The 19,560-nt window shown below is 47.0% G+C and overlaps 1 protein-coding gene across 1 annotated transcript in view; it reads left to right on the top strand.

Annotated features, from left to right (window-relative positions):
• The window catches only part of Slit3 (slit guidance ligand 3), a 589,355-nt gene that overhangs the window by 423,503 nt on the left and 146,292 nt on the right, over nucleotides 1-19,560 (top strand). Inside the window, exon 6 of the mRNA XM_041676107.1 lies at nucleotides 1,873-1,944. Within this exon, the coding sequence (XP_041532041.1) occupies nucleotides 1,873-1,944 (72 nt within the window). The remainder of the gene's footprint in view (nucleotides 1-1,872; nucleotides 1,945-19,560) is intronic.

Genomic DNA, 19,560 nt, shown 5'->3' with positions numbered 1-19,560 from the left:
TGGAGCCCAAAGCCAGCCCTGCCGAGTTTCTGCTTGGTAAGGTTTGGTGGCCTTGACGTGGAGCAGAGGCTGTTGATTCATTGGCCTTTTAATTGATGATAAATCTGGGCACTGTGCAGCAAGACTAGACTGCCCGAATAGAACCACTGCCCAGAAAGTGACTGCCCCAGTACAGATCCAAAGGCATCAGCAAAACCGTGTGAAGAACAGCTCCAGAAAGCTGGGGGACTGAAGAACCCTGTAAGTCCATGTACGCCAACGTTAGCCAGGACTTGGAACACTAGGTGTAGAACTGGTCAACCTCAAGGATGCTTCTGCTTTCAGAGACCTGTGTCTTAGTTACTTTCAATTCTGGACATCATCAATTTTAAGCCTTGTCACCCTGATGACTGTCTGTCTGGGTGATGCGGCTTCATAATGCCATACCGGACCTGAGACAGCACGGGAACTTACATATGCTTACAGGCTCACAGTCCATATACTTTTGCAATGATCATAATATTCTATCTTCCTTTGGTAAAAAATAAAATGAAATAAAACCCTCTGTGAGAGTTTTATTGTTACTTTGGCGTGTTTCGTGGAGAACTGATTTGGGATATATTAATGGAAGTTACAAATCAAAATACCAGCCATAGGAAATGATCTTCCTAAAAAGGACTCTTTTTTTTTTCATTTCATATATGTCTCCATGGAAAAAGTTTCAAGTACAGCCACACTTTCAGCTTGCCCTAACAGCGGTGTCCTCTGCAAAGGGCCGTAGTCATTTTCTGTACGACATTCTTTTCTGTACATTGCGGTTTTAGGAATTAAATGTATGACATATAGTAGAAGTTGGGTGTGGTCATGGTAATATATACCCTGATTTACTATTTCACAAATAATAAACATTTTGGGGCTGTCTGTTTGAAGCGGTGTCTGTTGTGGATTACTTCTCGACTAAAATCCCTAAGTCCTCAATTGGGATGTCTCTTACTCAAGGCATCTTTTAGAAACACATTATTTTCCTGCATTTAGGACGGGAAAGGGGAATTAAAAAGGAATCCTAAAAATAGGTGCATTTAATTCTCCCCAATTTAAACGTAAGTGGCGCATCTTTTAGGCAATAATGCTGTTCTTTTTCCTTCTCCATCACAAACACACTTCCATCAATGAATTTCCTTACTGTTGGCGATAGTTAGTGCAGTTTGAGGGAATCTGTATTTATTCAGAAAATGTTCCCATAGAATGACCTACCAGATGGACCCCATAACAATGCACGGAGACAACAAACCACCACAGACATTTGGTGCTTAGAATAATAAAAAGACTATAAAATTAGATTAGTTGAGTCTAATTTGGAATCGGTATATTCCCCATGCACCCTCACCGCTCTTGGGCAGATAAAGCCTTGAGATTTAGCGCTGTGTCAAAGCAAAGACTGTAAGTTCCAGTAAAAGAGAGACGAGGGAGAGGGGGGGGGGGGAAGCATTCTGGGAGGTCGCGGAGGGCAGAGCAGTGACCTCCAATGATTTACAGGCCTTTAGCTTAATGAAATTGTTTCAGTGACATGACGGTAAGAGCTCGTAATGGATTGGATGCCCTAATGTAATGAAATTACTCCCTTCTGCCTAAAAAAAAAAAATGCGCAATTAATATTTACTGAGACCTGACAGCCTTTGGTGCGCTCGCCTGTGTAGTTCCCTCAGACAGTCAGAGAGAAGAGACGGAGCAGCGTGGCAGACAGGCTGGCTCTGCAGGAGCTCCTGGCAGTGACAAGCAGAGCCTGCAATGGGTGGAGGGACCGGCGCTTGGTGGCCAGGGAAGCCGGCTAGCCGCCCAGCCCCTCACCGCTGCCCCTGCTCTGCCTTCATGCTCTCCCTTGCTTTCCCACAGGCAACTGGACAATAACCACATCAGCTGCATTGAAGATGGAGCCTTCCGAGCGCTGCGCGATTTGGAGATCCTGTGAGTTAATTTTTGCGATTGCTGCCTTGAGAGAGTGTGTATACATTGTGCGGAGAGAAAAGAGGGGGAGCGTGTGCGCAGGGGGGGTCTTTGTGGGTGCATTTCTGGGTCTTCTGCTGCAATGCTATTAAAAATCGGGCACCGGGAGATCCCTCCGGCTTACCTTGGCCAAAGTGTTTGCCGGCTGCAAAGTGTGATATCTCACCTCCCACAAACTGGGGTTCCTCAGTCGAGCTGTTTCTCTTATGCTCCCGCTGTATTTGTTGGAGCAGATGGCCAGAATAGCCCCCCAGCATCTGTCTGTGTATTCAGGGAGCGGCTGTCTGAGTGTGGGCAAGACAGGGAGACAGGTTACAGGTCTGTGGACAGTGACAGAGCGGTTATCACCAGAAGGTGAATCGGAATTAGCCAGAAGCAGGGAGGGACCTTGGCACAGGACAAGGGGGAATAACAGACAGAGGTCCAGTTATTGCTTCGGCTCCTGAGATCTTATCTGAGGCTTAAATTCAAACTTTAAATAGTAGCCTTAAAGTAGTGGGGATGAAAAGATGAGGGGGGAAATGATTCCTCCTTGAAATCCCACCGTGTATACCTTATGTAGAAACACCACACACACACACACACACACAAAGATTGTCCTCCTGTGTCTTGGATTTTTCACATGCTCTCACTAAAGAAACCTGCTTTCTGGAGAAAAGTCACTGAGGGGTCATGTTGGGGTCGTTCAACTAAAGTTAGATTTTGTTAGAAAACACTTTGATTGTTTTCCCCAGCAGGTACACTGCTCACTGCCCTTGATGTGGGGAAGCCTGGAGAGGAAGCAATAAAGCATGGTAGAACTTAGGTCAGGGGCTGTGCAATTCAGTCCTTATCCAGCCACTAATTAGTCATGTGACCTTGGGCAAGTCCCTTTGGCTCTCAGAGCCTCAGTGTTCTCTTTCCTAAAAGAAAGGAGTTTATTGCTCTCACTTGAGAGTGACTAGCCTTCTCCAAAATCTGCTAAAATCATTACATTGGAGCAGATCTAGCGTCAGAGTGGTGAGAGAATAGGATGAGTTGAGCATCCTTGGGGGTGAAATTACATAGTTAGATATTTCCTGCGCTGCTTGCAGTGGAAGAATGAATGGTTGGCTCAATGAATGAATGTGTCAGAATATCCCTTTGTACCTAAAGGAGGGTGCATAGTCTGCCTTTTCACCTGGAAGACACCAGCAGTGGGTTGAAAGATCCCCTGCACCTTGCTAGAGAGGAAGGTGATTTTTAGGAGGAATCACGGGAAACAGAGGGGATGCCGATGCTGCAAGCTACTCGCAATCGCTTGCAAGCTGAGGATTCCTGGCATAGAAAAGAAGGGACCCACAGACAGGAGAGGTCAGATTGTCAGTCCTGAGATGGATGGTCTCTCCTCAGCAAACTCTGACCCCGGAACCAGCAACAATTGCATGTCTGTGGGAGAGTGTGCCAGGTCGAATTTAGCAGCCCAAGTCTTCTCTTCCTGGGAAACTGGAGTTGAGAAGGGGAGGCGTGATTTTCCCTGCCTTCGAAAAAAGCCTCTGTAGAAAGGTCTGTTAGGAACCTGTCACCTTTTACTCCTTGCAGGGGAGAATGAGAAAGATGAGAAAGTGCCTTTCTGAAGAAAGAGAAGTCACAGCTGTCACCAAACAGCTGTGATGACCTGTCAGCCCCTTGGTTAGCTCTCTACCAGTGACGTCTGAGGGAGTCTTTGGGGGAAAAGAAGCGTTTAGGATAGGCTCACATTAGAAGGAACTAAGAAGCCATGGACTTGGGTCAAGCTTTGTGACCTGTCACCTTTGAGAAGGGACCACACAGGAGGTCCTGTAAATGTTGTCCTTCCGACATCTTTCTCCCTACTGCGCCTTTGTCCAGGTCAAAATTCCTGCCCGGGACATATTTGAACAATTCCTCCATTCTCAGATTTTTACAGGGGAAAAAAGTGATATCCACACATATCAGGTGTTGCAAAGTTAAAATCTAGAAATCCATGGCCAAATAATAACAGTAATAAAAACTTCTCATTCCTCATCATTGCAGAAGGCCTGCAGGATCTGAATCGTTTATCTTCTCAATTCCAAACAAAGACAGATCAATAGCTTTGTTTTAAAGATGCTCATTTGGCTTCACATGGCTAAGCACTTAAAATTAATCACAATCAGTTATTCCATGGCTTTTTTAATTTCCAGCAGAGGCACGGAGCTTTGAGAACATCCATCTTAATGGTGAGCCATTCTGAAATTGGCTAAAGTTGACATCTCCATTTAAGGAGCCTCTCCTCCCCACCCTAGACCTTCAAAACATCATCTACACATTGACATTTTATAACACATCTCTGTGACCAAAAGTTAGACACCATAAGGAATCTTGTCAATGAAACAATGGACAGGAACTAAGTGGAGGCATTGCATATTAATAATTTTTTTCAGCTATAAATATGTTCAAAATACATTAGCCCTAGAAAGGTTACTTATAGAATCCTGGAAAATAATTATTTGCATATTGAGAAAACTGTCATGGTTCAGATGTACTGTGACATTATGTAGTGTGTGGTAGGAAACAAGGAATGGGGTGTGCTTATCTCATGGAAAGTTCTAGAGATTATTTGTCTTAAGGACAATCTGAGATGTCGACCCCTCAGGGAATATTTCACACTCGTAATGCGCTTTCCCCGTCTTTCTCATAGTTGGAAATGCCGTAACTTTCCTTTGCGTTGAAAAGTTGGTTTTGTTCATTACATTGAACGTGAACTCAAAACGTGGCTCTGAGCGGGAACCACAGACAGTGAGGAGATCATGGGGCCAGGGTAGGAAAGAGTGAAAGGCGCAGTGTCCCCTCCATGGTGGCTGTGCCCTGTGGGGACTGTTCAGCTCAAGGTGTAGTGAACAAGGAAAGGCAATGTCCCCTCTGTTTTCCAGTCCACAGAAAGGGGAGTAAGAAGAACAGGAGTGCAACTTCTTAAGTCTGGCACGCCCTCACAGTGGAGGAGGGATGGCGAAATGGGCAGAGCCGGCAGTTCATCCAGCCCACCACCACAGCCAGCGCTTGTTCATCCCACGCAGTTCATCCCACCACACCACACCACACCCCAACACTTCCTCACATTGGCTATCTGCCTGCCCTCAGCCCCCCTCGGAAACTATTCCCATCACCCTCCTTTCACAGTAGTTTTACAGTAGCCAATAAACTACTAGGCAATAGGCAGGCCAGCCTCTGTGGCCACTACACCAAGCCGCCTCACTCGTCCTTGTCGCCAAAGCTTGAGATGTTAGGCTCGCCCCCAAGCACTGTGTGCTGCAGGGTGATGTGACCTGTTCTCCGAGAGCTGAGCTAGGCAAGCTGTCAGAACTTCCCACAAGCTCACAGAACTGCTCTTCTTGTTCCCTTTACCCAGCTAACCAGCCCCTCAAAGTGCAAGGTGCCTCCTGGCGCAAAGCCCCCCCGCCAAGAGTAAGATAAATCAAACTCATGGGAGAAAGTAAAAGCAAACAAAAAAATCTTTCTTTTCACGTATTAACGCTGTAACTGCAGGGAGGATTTAGTCTCACTTCTGTTTGTTTTCCTGGCACTCAACAGTTTGGGGCTTTGTTTTCCTGGCACTCAACAGTTTGGGGCTTTGTTTTCCAGAAACTCTACACGCATGTGTGAGCACACACATGCACGCACACACACACACACACACACACACACACACACACACACACATCCAGATGTGATTTTCTGTTATGTAAAGTTTTGGGGAACACAGGCTTCTGTGGGTCAGACATCCCCTCGTCAGTCCAGTGGTGACCTGTTCACTTCCGCCTGCCCTGCGCATTTTGTGTGAGCACACACATGCACACACACACACACACACACACACATCCAGATGTGATTTTCTGTTATGTAAAGTTTTGGGGAACACAGGCTTCTGTGGGTCAGACGTCCCCTCGTCACTCCAGTGGTGACCTGTTCACTTCCGCCTGCCCTGCGCATTTTGTGTGAGCACACACATGCACACACACACACACACACACACACACACACACATCCAGATGTGATTTTCTGTTATGTAAAGTTTTGGGGAACACAGGCTTCTGTGGGTCAGACTTCCCCTCGTCACTCCAGTGGTGACCCGTTCACTTCCGCCTGCCCTGCGCATTTTGTGTGAGCACACACATGCACACACACACACACACACACACACACACACACACACACATCCAGATGTGATTTTCTGTTATGTAAAGTTTTGGGGAACACAGGCTTCCGTGGGTCAGAGGTCCCCTCGTCACTCCAGTGGTGACCTGTTCACTTCTGCCTGCCCTGCGCATTTTGCATCTTTCTCCAGGTAAGTTGAGTCATGCGGTGGCCGCATGTGATGAACCTGCAGTCTGAGCTTCCTGTGCTCAGGATGTCACAACCTAGGTTTGCAGCCCTTGTCAGCCTAAGATGAAAATGGCCAGGGAGTTCTCAGTTAGACCAGGCGCATCCCTGCCCAGCATGTTGTGTGAATGAAATGCAGCAGCAAAGAGTTTAACTTGGATAAACATTGAGAGGGCGGTGGGGGGCGGGGAGAGACAGGTGCATCCTTGGGGCTTGCTGGCCAGCCAGCCCAGCCTTCTTGGAGCACCCAAGCCAGAGACTCCATTTCAATGACTGTCGCTTGCAGAACAACACCGAAGTTGTCGTTTGATCGTGTAGACACGCACAGGCTCAGCCACACATACAGTGAGAAAGCCTATTAATAAGATAGGTAGTTATTTTTTCAGGAGTTTATAAGAGATGAAAAGATATTTTTTAGACATTTCTGGAGTAAATGTAGCAAGTAAGAATTTCAGAAGGTCTTTATCAGAAAATAGGTAACCAAAAAAGCCAGACTGTAGATGTCAGGAAAACAGATCCAGGTACCAGCTCAGTAGCATGGAGATCCCGTGGTCTGTAGATAATGAGTGTGTGTGGGTTTCAAGGTCTTGTTCCTACTTAGGTCATTAGCCAGCTTGGGAAATACAGTGACTTCACTATAGTTGGCGCTGGCAGGGCCTTTTGGTGTCTCCAAAATGACCAACTACAGCTCAGAGCATAGAGAAAGGCTGGGACTAGAGGGAGAGCCATACCTCATAACCGTCTGTAGCCTGGGTACCTCCCTGGGGTCACCTAGTCCTGGTGTGCCAAAGGTCAACAGTAAATTGTATTTAGTAGAGATTAGAACCTGGGGTCCTGGACTTGCGGTCTGTGCTTTGTTCTTCTTTGGGCTCTGTGTGCAATACAGATGTTCTGAAGGGACCCCTGGAAAGGTTTGGGAAGCTAAGCACAGCTTGTCCACCTACCATTACAGTTTGATAATGAATGATAAGGAGGTTGATTGAATGCAAAAACGTCTGTGACAGAATCGAAGGCCAATCTGGCGTTCTCCTCTCTTCTACACCAGAGGCTGTGGGCTAGACCGCAAACCCATATTGCATAGACAAAGAATACTTTTTATTCTGTAATATATATGATTAACACTTCACATTTTAAAATTGGGACCACTTACATAAAACTCCAAATTTTCAGCTTCTCTTAAAAATCCAGACACATTTGGCTACTCTGAGACCACAGTTCTGCACTGCAGTGGCCATCAGTGGATGAGGAACACCCGCCCTGCTTACGCTCTTGCTTTGCTGCTCACTTTCCCTGCCAACCCAGGCAACCCCCAATTTAATCCACCCAGGAGGCGTGAGCACACTGTGTCAGCAGAGTGCCAGGGGAAGTGCTGCAGGCCAGAGCCTGCCAGAAGTTTTGAATGACCATAGAAAGAGACCTGAGCAACACAGTGTCTAGGACTCCCCAAACTGAGCAAGGACACCCCGGAAACAGCCAGGACTGTCTTATGACTCATCTCCTAGGAGATTCCTCTCAAGGTTAAGCTAGCCTCCGAATTCATTTTGGTTTTAAAGCGGTAGTCATTGAGCTCAGGCATCTGAAGATGATGACAAAGGGCATATCCAAGTGACAACAGTTTCCCAGACTCCTGATGTTCTGATTCAGCCACATTCAGGCAGGATAGCATGTGCCGGACATTGTGTCCCACGCATAAACAGAGAAGGGCAAATGCGAAGGAGTTCTTTCTGACAATGGTCCTGATACTCTTGTAGCATGGAGATGGTGTCCTGGCTTAGGAGTGTGAGACGCTGGTTTTGGGGATGGTCAAGGACGGTCCAGGTCAGAAAAACCTGGAACTCAGTACAAGAGGAACTGTCCTCCACTTCACCTGAGCTGCCTCTGTCTTGGTAACAATGATGACATAATGGTAGTGTATTACATACCCAGTGATGTCAGAGAGGAATTATTGGTGAGGAATATTGTTACTTCCTCCATGCGTGAGCCTTTGCTGTCTTCCTTTTCTAGTGTGTTTCAGATAATGAGCTAAGACTTTAGAGGCCTATGACTTGTGTGCGTGCCATAACTTTACAGGGAGGACTGTGTTAGTCCAGCTCAGCCAGTGAGGAGCCTGAGGCTCGGCAAATGTGACTTATTTCCCAGACTGAGACTGGCCAGGTCCAGGGACCCTTCTTCCAGCACATAGATTCACTTCTGCACAAAACCTAAGCCCTTGCACTTAAATACTCTACCGCAACAATGATATTAAAAATGATTAAAGATGGACTGTAATGCTGAAGCTATACAAGCAAGAATATGCATCAGTAAGGCCAGTGGCCATTCTTATTGTGGGGAATAATGCGAGGACCATGGTTTTTCTCTTGGAAAAGCTGATCTATACGATTGTCAGATCAACACTCAAACCCAGCTTAATCACCGTCCCTTAAGGGTCTACAGACCTGCCCCAGACAAAGGAGGAAGGAAGCCAGGGTTGAGCATGGGGCTGATGGGAACTGTCAACGAATTGGAGGCCAGTTCACTGTCACCAAACTAGACGGAAGAGGTTCGGTCCTCACTGGACAGTAAGGACAGCTGCCCATATCCCTTAGAGCCCTTTTGTAAAGGCGATGTCACTGGCGTGTGCCTAAGAAATGGCAAGTGGAGACTCTGGAGAACTGATGATGGTGGATACTTGGTACTGCTTGGCTGCCACACACAGTAGGTCGTCAGCTAAAGAACAAGGCCCCAAGCCAGGGTGAAATTAATAAGCCGAATAGAGAATCACCACCTCACAATTCCCCTGCCTAGCGCTATTGCATTCTGGCCCAGAACGAAATCAAGGCTATGCCTATCGTTGTCACGTTAAAGGTTGAACGAGGTATTTGACAGAGCGACCCCATTTCTCACTTCACCTCTAATTTCATATTTCTCCCGCTAAATGGTGACGCCCCCCCTTACTTTTAATCATGAACAAAATCAGAGCTACAGTGAAAATTGGTGCATTCTAATAGATGAGATTGGTTTTCATTTATTTACAAAATGCTTCACCTGGATCTCTCTGGGGGCTGCACGTTTAACAGTCCTGGAGACCGTGTTTGCTTATGACACAGTTTTGAATTTAGAACTGTCACTACTTAATGAAACTCTCAAAATATCCCTGAATATGAGTTTTTGACACCATGCTGCAAATTGCAATGTACCCAGACTATCAGGATTAAATTGCAGTTTGTGGATTCCATTCAGTCCTCAGCCTACTAGGACAGATACCGGCTTCTCCCTGAGCACTTTTGTGCTATGTAACACACACGCCTCTTCCAGAGGCCCTCAGTCCCCATGTTTGATGATGGTCATGTGTTTAGCATAAATAGCTTCTGAGAACTCCAGCTTTAGCAAAAGTGAAAATTAATTTGAAGTCTAAAGTTAGTTGTACAATCATATAACCAACATCTTCGGTCTTTAAGGATCTACCGTCTGGGGTATTTTACGATTTCATTCCCCCACTAATTAAGGGTGGCTTATTTGGAAATGGCACTGGCGTATATTCCTGGGTAAAGAGGATATGCCGAAGCTCGCTGAATTGTTCTTCACCAACAAAGGATTTTTGAAGCAGATCCTTCTGTTAGTGCCTGTTTTTGGTGATTGACACTTGGGTGTAAGGTTTGGAATTCTTTTTGCACTTTGTGCATGTAATCTCAGAACTCAGGAAGGTGAGGCAAGGAGTTGGAGTCCATCCTGGGCTTTGTAGTGAGTTTCAATCCCCTTGAGCCGCTTGGTGAAACTGAGTCACAAAGAAAGCTAGAATCCAATCTTGGCATTTAAAATTCAATTAATTTTATATAAATGACTGTATCTCCTACTTCCATTGACTAGCTGAAGCCATGACAATACTGGGCTCATGTGTGGCTAGAATCATGTTCAGCAACTCCGTGAAGGAAGTATTTGGATGTACGTGGTAGCTATAAGCCAGGCATGACTCCTGAGTGCATTCCCCTGAGAATAAATTTTTCACCGCATCTCACTTCGACTAGTAGAAATTAAAATTTCCACAGTTAGCATGTAATGGGACAGCGCCTGTTCAGGGCTATTTGGAAGTCTGTGTGTTGTTTGACCCGGGCATGCTAAGTAGGTCCAGAGTTCTTCCCAGGCCTGTGTCCCCAAGCCCCTTTTGCCATTGCTGTATATTATAAAGCATTATCTAATAGTAAATGTGTCATATATTGATAGTAAATATATCATCTTCTCCGCTCTGTCAACTCTGTCTTTCCTCTACCTTAATTTAGACATCTAGGTCTTATACCCCCAAAAACCCATTATCAAAAAACCCTAGATGATTAACAGTTGGATCCCACCAAAGTCAGACCTCTGCAAGAGGTAGCTTCCATGGCCAGTGTTTTTACCTCTCTCAGTCTTGTGAATGGCTTCTGTTTACCGGGTACTCAGCTGAGTGGCAAACTCACTCCCCTGTCTGGCCCCGTCTGTATCCAGACGTAAATGGGAAACACAGCATCCAGTTAGGAAAAGAAGCCTGTTGACTACACAGAGGCCGAAGCAGGTATCCGCAGAAAGAGAGAGGAAGCCTTGTCTGTAACTGTTGTCATGTGTCACTCCTTGTAACTGTTGTCGCCTACCGGGGAATGGAAGTGACTCGCAGAGACTAGCCAGGTGTCCCGTCCTCGTGCACAGCTGGGAATCCATGGTCACATGTAGTTGTGTTTTGAAAGCTACTCAAAATCCAGCAGTGCCATTTCAAAGTCAGCACCCACCCTCCTGGAATCAGAGAAATTAAGGAATAGAAAGGCCCTGGAGGGTAAGGGCTCACTTCATTTTAAAAGAAAAAGAAATCCCTCTAGAAAGGTTAAGTAAAGTGTCTGTAGCTGTAGGAAAATTTCATGGCAGAACCAGACCAGAAAACAGCCCTTTCGGCTCTTTATCCGATGCTTTTTATTGCCGTCTGCTTCTCTGTATTACCAGACAGGAAACAAAAATTAGTGAAGCCAGACTCTGCGTCCTGTCTGTGCTATCGTCCCTTGATCCCTGGGCTTGCCAGAGGGAACATTTTGCATGCTGCATGAGGACAACACCCTGCCTTCCTAGCCCCTTCCAGGCATGTGACCACTGCTGAGGGAGCAGCCACCCCAGTCTCTGCCTAGTCCTAGGGTAGCCTCGGAGGGCATCCGATTGCACCTCATTCCTCAGCTACCAGTGATGGCTGGAGGCTCAATTAGTAAATCCTGGAGACCCCTGCTTGTTTTGTGAACCCAGATAAGGCAAAGTGTGAGTGGTACCCAGCTTTCTGACGGAGCCCCTCCCCATCACAAATTTCAGGGATCTCTGCGTTTCAGCCTGAGAACAAAGCCCCAAGCACCCTGTATAGTTTCTCTGAAGTGGTTCGATTACAGACCATATGCAGGCAGTGGCTCAATGTGTAGACACAGAACTGATGAATGGAACCATGGACCAGGCAGGGACACACCTGCTGAGAGGAGCAGTCTTTCCCCAAGAACAGAAACTGCAGGGATGTTTGTCACCAGGTAGTAACTGTGGAGTCGAGGACACCGTCGCATCAGGCTGGGTTGTTTAGAGACAGGAAATCTGAGTTGGTTTGCTGGGAACACCTCTCAGTGGGCAGCTGCCCTTCAGGAGATGGCACGCAGAAGAAAATTTTAACCACAGCTCACATGTGCCACCAAGAGGTCAATAGTGTGTGTGTGTGCGTGTGTGTGTGTGTGTGTGTGTGTGTGTGTGTCCCAGCTCAAAATGTTCATTATATGATTCAGCACAAAACCTGGTCCCTGTAAACCAAATCCACCTTCCAGGTTCCGCTTACAGATTTTGTTTCTAAAGGTGACTGGGTGCCAATCTTAAAAAATCCAGAAGATTTCCCATGAGGATCCTGCGTGGTTCACATTTATCTTTCAAAAATAAAAGGAAATCCTGGAAACACTGCACCACACCCCAGCTTCACACGGGTGCTGGAAATTTGAAGTGACAACCCACTTTGGAAGGCTGTGATTACTGAGGTCCCTCTGCAGCCCATCCGTGTAGATAATTGAGTTGTCCCCTGGATTATCAGAGAAGGCTATTCAGAGTGGACATTTATTTGTATCAAAAGATGGCCCAAAACACAAACCTGCTTATCTTTAAGCAAACCACCTATCGGATAAATGGTTGCTGATTCTTCCTGTGCACTAAACATGCCACCAGGTCCTGCTGATATAGTGGGGCACAAAACAGTGTTTCTAAGGCTGGCGAGGTGGCTCAGTGGTTAAGAGCACTGGCTGTTCTTCCAAAGAATCCCGGTTCAATTCCCAGCACCCACATAAAATTGCTGTCTGTAACTCTGGTTCCAGGAGGTCTGGCACCCTCTTCTGTTCTCTGAAGACACCAGAGACAATGCACATATATGCCTGCAGGCAAAATAGTCATACACACAAAATAGTAAATACATCTTTAAGTGAAAAAGAGAAACTAAAACAGCCTTGCTGTCTTCATCAAGACAGTGTGCACATCCCGTCTTTGAGTATTAATCACTACCCCTTCCTTTCTCTCTTACAAGGCTAGACACCCAACAGCTGAGAATTTTTTTTAAAAAAAAAAATTTATTTCTTCTCTTCTTGATCCCAAACTCACCTGCCCCGCTCTAGAAGTTGGAGGTCACTATTCCATCCTTGGCCCACTGCAGATAGATACCTTAGCATAGCAACAGTTTCCTAACTCCTGAATAGAGAGAGCAGTGTTGGAGCCAAGATTCCATCCTATAGCCAAGGAAAGAGAGTAGGAAGGCTACTGCTTCCTCGTCCACATTTTGGTCTAAGGAACATTGTTCTTGGTTAACCAAGCCGGGCGGCGGTTGAGCCATTCAGACCCACCACTAATATCCAGGATCAGCTCCCTGAGTGAGTTCTCCGGCATGCACTCTCCAGAAACACTAGCACATGGCAAATACTGACACAGTCGGGCATCTGGCTGAGAGATGGCAGCCTGGGAGGGCTCGTCTTTCTCTTTTGCTCTCCTGCCTTCCATACTTTTCAAAGAATCTTCTTTCTCTCTCAACTCTGGCGCTCTGCTGAGTGGATGGAGATGGATTTCTGTTCGTCAAGAGTCGCAATCCATAATGAAGGGAGAACCAAAGACGAGCCCTTTTGTCCGGGAATCCGTATCATCAAAGACCCAAATTGGCAGCTGATTGTTTTTATTTATTTCTGTAGGTTTTACATGACACCTGGAGACCATTTAAAATGTTACTTGGCGGCGGTGAGCTCTGTGTGTTTAAAAATAACACTCGCCCAGTGCCAAATCACTTTAGAGTCGGGTACAAATATTGAGACAAAAACCCCAGCTGTTATTGCTTTGGCTGCTAATTTGAGGTGTCAGATGAGAGCCCGGCTGCTATACGTCAGTGACTAAGGCCCCTTGTGAGATCATTATGTTTTCTAACAGTTGAGAGTAATGGTCTAATCAGTGCAGCATCAGTTGTTTTCATTATATGCCCACACAATGGTTATGAGCTGTAATTTAAACGGTCCGCGGGGAGATCAGGGAACTCAGTCTTACGCGGCACCCAGAATAACTGAGAACAGGTAGTGGAGGTGTGGTGGCCGCCCGTCATCCTTCGCCCATCTCCTCTGACCTCGGAGATTATTTCCTGATCCAGTAGGAGGAAGACAGGCTTAGGTTAACCGGCTCTTGGTTCTGTGGTGTATTCGTAAGATTCCACACAACACCAAGGGCCGTGGTGACTTTTGGTAACGTTTCCACCTATTGACCAAGCCTTTTCCTTAAAAGGCGTCGAGACACAACTGTCTCCCCCTCCCATGTAGCCTCAATGGCTCCCCACGTTGGCGTAGCTGAACTCTTCCTCTTCATAGTACAGGAACAGGGCTGTTGCCTTTGAGCAGCCTCGGCAGTGAGCCTGGTCCCTGACTTATCAGACACAGTGAAAAGAGTCCAGCACCAATCACATGACCCACCCTCACCTTGGGAAGGCATGGAGTTGGACAGTGGCATCTGTCTGCAGGCGGTTTGGGGAGTGGTGGTCTTAGGTAATGTTGATAATGCGAGTACTGATGAGACACCTGGCTGTGAATATCGTCTCCACAGCACGATCGTGTGTGATCTGGGCGCAGTCCATTCATCTTGCTTGTATGAGCCAAAGAAGAGAACCAGCAATGAGCATAAGGTCTGAATTTCAGAACGTTTGGAGAAGTAAATGAGACAGTGTGTGCACAGTGCCCAGGCCGCGGGCAGAGCGTCAACATTGTTACTGCCATCATGACTGTCTATCGTTATGGTTATCTTCATTGGAAAGTCCAGGCAGCCCTACCTCAAAACACTACTCTTTACAGACAGGTCATGCTCAGCAGCAGAAAGGAGGGAGTTCATGAGAGAACAAAGATCATTCAGTTGAGATTTTCTCAAAGGATGTACCACTCCCTCCTTCCTGATTTCTAGAGTTTACCTGAGCATCTAGACAAACCAGAGCAGTTCAGAGCTGGGGAGGAAGGCAAGTCACACCTCCCTTTAAGAGAAACAGTGGAAAAGGCTTTATCCACTGGGGGATGCTGAGAGTGGCCCACAGTCCAGCTTCATCCACCGGCAATGCTGAGGGTGGCCTGCCATCCCGGAGAAGCTGATTTAGGGTCGAGTTCACTGGGTCCAGGGAGCATTAGCATGTGCTCTCCTAGGAACCGAGTTTGCAGAGACGAGCCGCAGACACGCACACTGATAAGAGCTGAGAGAGCAAACACTCACTTCAAGATTCCATCCACAGGCTCTTGAAGAGTGTAAGGACTCGGGCACCAGCGACAGGTTCTGACTCCTGGGGCGTGGTGACTACTGGCCAAGAAGAAAAGTACCCAGTTTTGCTATGACGTATGAGCCAAAGAAGAGAACCAGCAATTTAGGGACAGCCCTAAAGACTTGAGCTTCATTCCTCCTGCCCTCCCTGGGTCAAGCTAGAAGGAGAGGAAACTGTGGTGTCCCAGCCCCACCCCTTGGAGTTCACAGGCTGCCAGAACCCCACTGTGCTTCCCACAGGGTCTACCCCAGTGTTGACACTCAGCTGCTCTTCAGAAAATGGTTCTGCATTCGCTTCTATGAATCCAACGAAAGCACTGTTGGAGGGAGTTAGAGCTTTCAGGCATGGAGCATTGGTCCTGTCCAGACTCACTTTAAATAAAAGATATCCCATTGCCATTGACTGGTGATGATTCATCACGGGGACCATTAAGGAAGGAGCTACCTCTCTTATCTGGGCTTAGGGAGAAGGAAGTCTTCTTGGAGGCAGGGAGTGAATGGGCCAGTCTACCAAGTGAGTCCTTCAGACCCAAGGAGCCTGGGTGTCTGGAAAGGGTACGTAGCAGAGGGGTTCTCAGAACCCAGGAATGTTGGCCCAGTGGGAGGCTGTGATTGCACTCACTGCAGACGCCTGCTTTTGCAATTATGTGATACATGTGCGCAGATAATATTGGTGCATTAGAGCCAATTACATGGTGTTATGGACACACAACATGCAGATTACACCCAGAGCCAAGAAAGCTCCGAGTGATAAAGCGACGGCCTAATCGGAGGAGACAGAGGGAAATGTCAGCCTTATTAAGGTTGCCAGGCTGGAGTGGATGTAGCTGGTCAGAACTTCTTAGATCAAAGATGGCTATCTTGAATGATGCAAGAGAGACCTACACATTAGCACCCAGCAAAGTCCAGTAGAGAGCTTTGGGGTGAGGAGGTACAGAGAACACTCCAGAGCTCTCCATTGGTGATCACAGTCCCCTCTTCCCAACTGGGAAGACACCATGCCTATCGTAAAAAGAGATCTTAGGTCCTGGAGCAGCAAGTAGGCATCCCTGTACGCTGTCAGGCAGGGGGATTCTGTTCTGTTGCTCCCTCCTTGTTCAATGGGTTTTCATATGCAAGTGTGGCTGCACACACCTATAATCCCAGCTACTTGGAAGACTGAGGTGGAAGCAATGTAAAATCAAGGGCAGCCAGATCAACTCTGTCTCCAAATTTAAAATAATGACAAAGGGCTGGGGAAGTAGTTCAGTAGTATGTTGTCTTGCATGCCTGCAACCCCGTGTTTGAGCCCTGATAGGTGGCTAAAAAAAATAAATAAATAAAAAATAAAAAGAAGTGAGCTTGCATGGGTTTGTTAAAATGTACAACACAGGGCTCACCCTGAGGTTTCTACTCAAGAGGCCTGAGTGGACCGAGAAGCATGGTTAATATTCTTGGGTGATGTTGCATGCCTGGAGCTATGCTCTGGGAATCATTGCCCAGAGCCATTCCCTGGCTAGCCCAGTATGGCCATCTCTTGTCCCCACACAGCATTACAAGGGTCATTTTGCAGGGTGGGAGCGTGTTGTGCTGGCTAGGAGCTTAGCTGTCTGCTTTTGGATCTGCTAATTACCGCTGTTGGGTTCCTAAAAACATTTGTGGCTTTGTTTCTTTCTTTCTAAGTTCTAAATGCCTTTGACCTAATCCCCTCATAGCTCTGATTTACCAGCGCGCATTCTCTGGCAGACAGGATCAGAATGGCAGAGCCTGATAGTAAATATTTTAGGCTTCATGGGCCACATGGTCCGTATCGTAACTCCTCAACCATTATCACACAAAAGCGCTCACAGACAGCACAGAAATAAACGAGTGAAACTTTATTGACAAAAGCAAGCTGATGGCATGGGATTTGGCCTGTTTCCAGAATCTGGGGCTGACTGTCATGCACGGTACTCCCTCAGGAATCTGTCATTGTGGGGGAGCCCCTGTCCTACCACAGTACCCCAGCATCTGACTTATAAACTGCAAGCTGCCCGTGTTCTGTGTGTGTAGCATGGTAGAGAGAGTAAACTTGCTGATCCTTTGTGGCTGGAAAAGGTAATTAATTAATTATATTTACTGATTTATATTTGTATGAATGGTTTTACTATATGTATCCCCAGTACCTGCAGCAGCCAGAGAGGGTGTCAGGTCTTCTAGAACTGAAGTACAGAGGGTTATGAACCTCATGTTGCTGCTGGGAATCGAACCCCCCGTCCTCTTGAAAAGCAGCCAGTGCTCTTAACCACTGAGCAGTGTCTCCAGCCTCTGGAGTGAAAACTTGAGCAGACCCTTCCTAGTGCTCACAGTCACGGGACCCACAGGCAAATGTGACATCGTCACCTTTTATTAGACAGTTATGCTCCTGGTATGAAAGAATCTCAGGGCCACTGGACTGGTATTCAGGTCAGCTTACCTCAGTATTGAAGACAGTATTTGTAATGTGGCAAGGATTTAAGAGAGATTCAGGAAGTGGGTGGGCTGTCATCTCAACACTGTAAGGAAGAAGGAAGATGTCCCCAGTAGGGTTCAGATTGAAGTGTCCTTTCAGAATCAAGTGTCCTTTGGGGTGGTTGGAAATGGTGGAGGCTAGATAGTCCTGAAGTTAACAGAATCTTGTCTGAAAAGATATGAGTGCTGACTGCTCTCCCAGAGGATCTGGGTTCAATTCCCAGTAACCACATGGTGGCTCACAACCCTCTCTAACTGCAGTTCCAGGGACCCCAACACCTTCTTCTTGTCTCCACAGGCACCAGGCATACAAGTGACACAGAGGCTACAAAGAGGCAAAACACCCCCATACACATAAAATTTAAATTAAAAAAGAAATTAACAGAAAAGATGTCATCCCAGATTTGAGCTTGAAACTTAAAGGAAAATGCTGAATTAATGGTATTTCCTTTAGGGGCAAAAACTTGTCTTACCTGGCTAATTTGGGAGAAGCACCTTTTCTCCATATAGCTTCAGAAGAGCAAGGCGAGGGGGCCCAAGGTAGACCCGGAACCCCATGGCTTCTCCAGGGGTTGGAGGTAAATACATGAGGTTGACAAGGTCGCTGCTGCAGCACAGGCAGCCTAACCACTGTAGGGAAGTGGGGACAGTGGCACTGGCAGAGGGAGCCTTTTGTTTTCTGCTGCTAAGGCTTATAAAACACGAGGTGACAGGAGGCTTATGCAGATTTCCTAGCTTTGGGTCCAGAGTAGATGTGACAAGATGGGAGCTGTATTGCGGCGGCCACCTTGCCTAAAAGCAAAGGGCAGCGGGTGAGTCAGGGAGATGAGATGGGAAGGAAGAAGAGCCAGTTCAGAATTCACCAGCAGCCAGCGTGCTGCCCCTGTAGGACCCTCGGCCTCTCCTGGCCTCTGACTGCTCATCTCTAGAATTAGGGTGATAATCCTGACCTCGGAGTGCTAGCTTTATCAGGTGAGACTCTGTGAAGCCACAGAAGAAAGGGCTAGCCACAAACGACGGTGACAGCAGTGACAGTTATTGAAAGTCGGTTCAGAACTTGGTCCATTCTAGGTGCTTTATATACCTTGTTTCAAGGAATAGGTAGTTGGTCAGTTGCTCTTAAAGATCCCTGCATCCTCATCCCAGGAGTCTGTGGATGTCACACTAAGTGGTCAAAGAGGCCTTTAAAAATGGGACCGAATTAATGATCTTGTGAGCAGATACATTCTGTAATTACAAGGTTCCTTAAAAGGGATAGTAGGCAGTCATCGTGAGATCCTTAGAGGTTGGAGTGCCGCAAGGAAGGGGCCATGGATCAAGGAATGTAGACAACCCCTTCAAGCTACAGTAGGGAGGAAACAAAGCTCCACCCCTAAAGACTCCTGAGAAGTACATTCCCGTGGACCCATTTTCAATTTAGGACCTCCAAACGATTGGAGAAAAAAAAAATCATGCCAACAAAGTCATGGTCATCGGAGCAACAGGAGCCTATACAGATCTCATTACTGAGGTCACACTTGCTTGGATTCAAGGCTTGACCCCACCCCTTGCTTCCATGGGGTAATGAGAAGAATTGATGTGAGTGTTGGGCATCACTCTCAGGTTCTCACGATGGCTGGGTCAACACTTTACCAACGGAGTCACCTTTCCACCCCTTCATGAGAAAGATTGAATGGTAGGATACAGAGCCATAACCCAGAGCCCATCTCCGTATAAGGACCTCATGATTAATATCGGGGATGGATGCATCTCGCTTATTCACTCCCTGAACTCTGTGAGATCATTATGATTACCCCTGTGTTGCAAAGGAGAAAGGTAATGAGATTCAGTACCCACAGTGACGTGGGCTATAAACGGCAGAGCCAGACTCTAACGAGGGCTCTGCCTTTGCAGCCCTTGCTCACCAGGGCTGCCCCCTCTGCACTGGAAACCTCATGCCAACTCTCTCATTGAATGCCAGATGCTTAGGCAGGACCTAAAAGCCAGACGGAGTGCAGT

The sequence above is a fragment of the Microtus oregoni genome, unplaced genomic scaffold, assembly GCF_018167655.1.
Source record: "Microtus oregoni isolate MIOR12 unplaced genomic scaffold, Mior012 000027F_ref0000203, whole genome shotgun sequence".
NCBI classification, from domain to species: domain Eukaryota; kingdom Metazoa; phylum Chordata; class Mammalia; order Rodentia; family Cricetidae; genus Microtus; species Microtus oregoni.
Note: the sequence above shows the minus strand (reverse complement) of the source record. Positions and strands in the feature narration are given on the sequence as shown.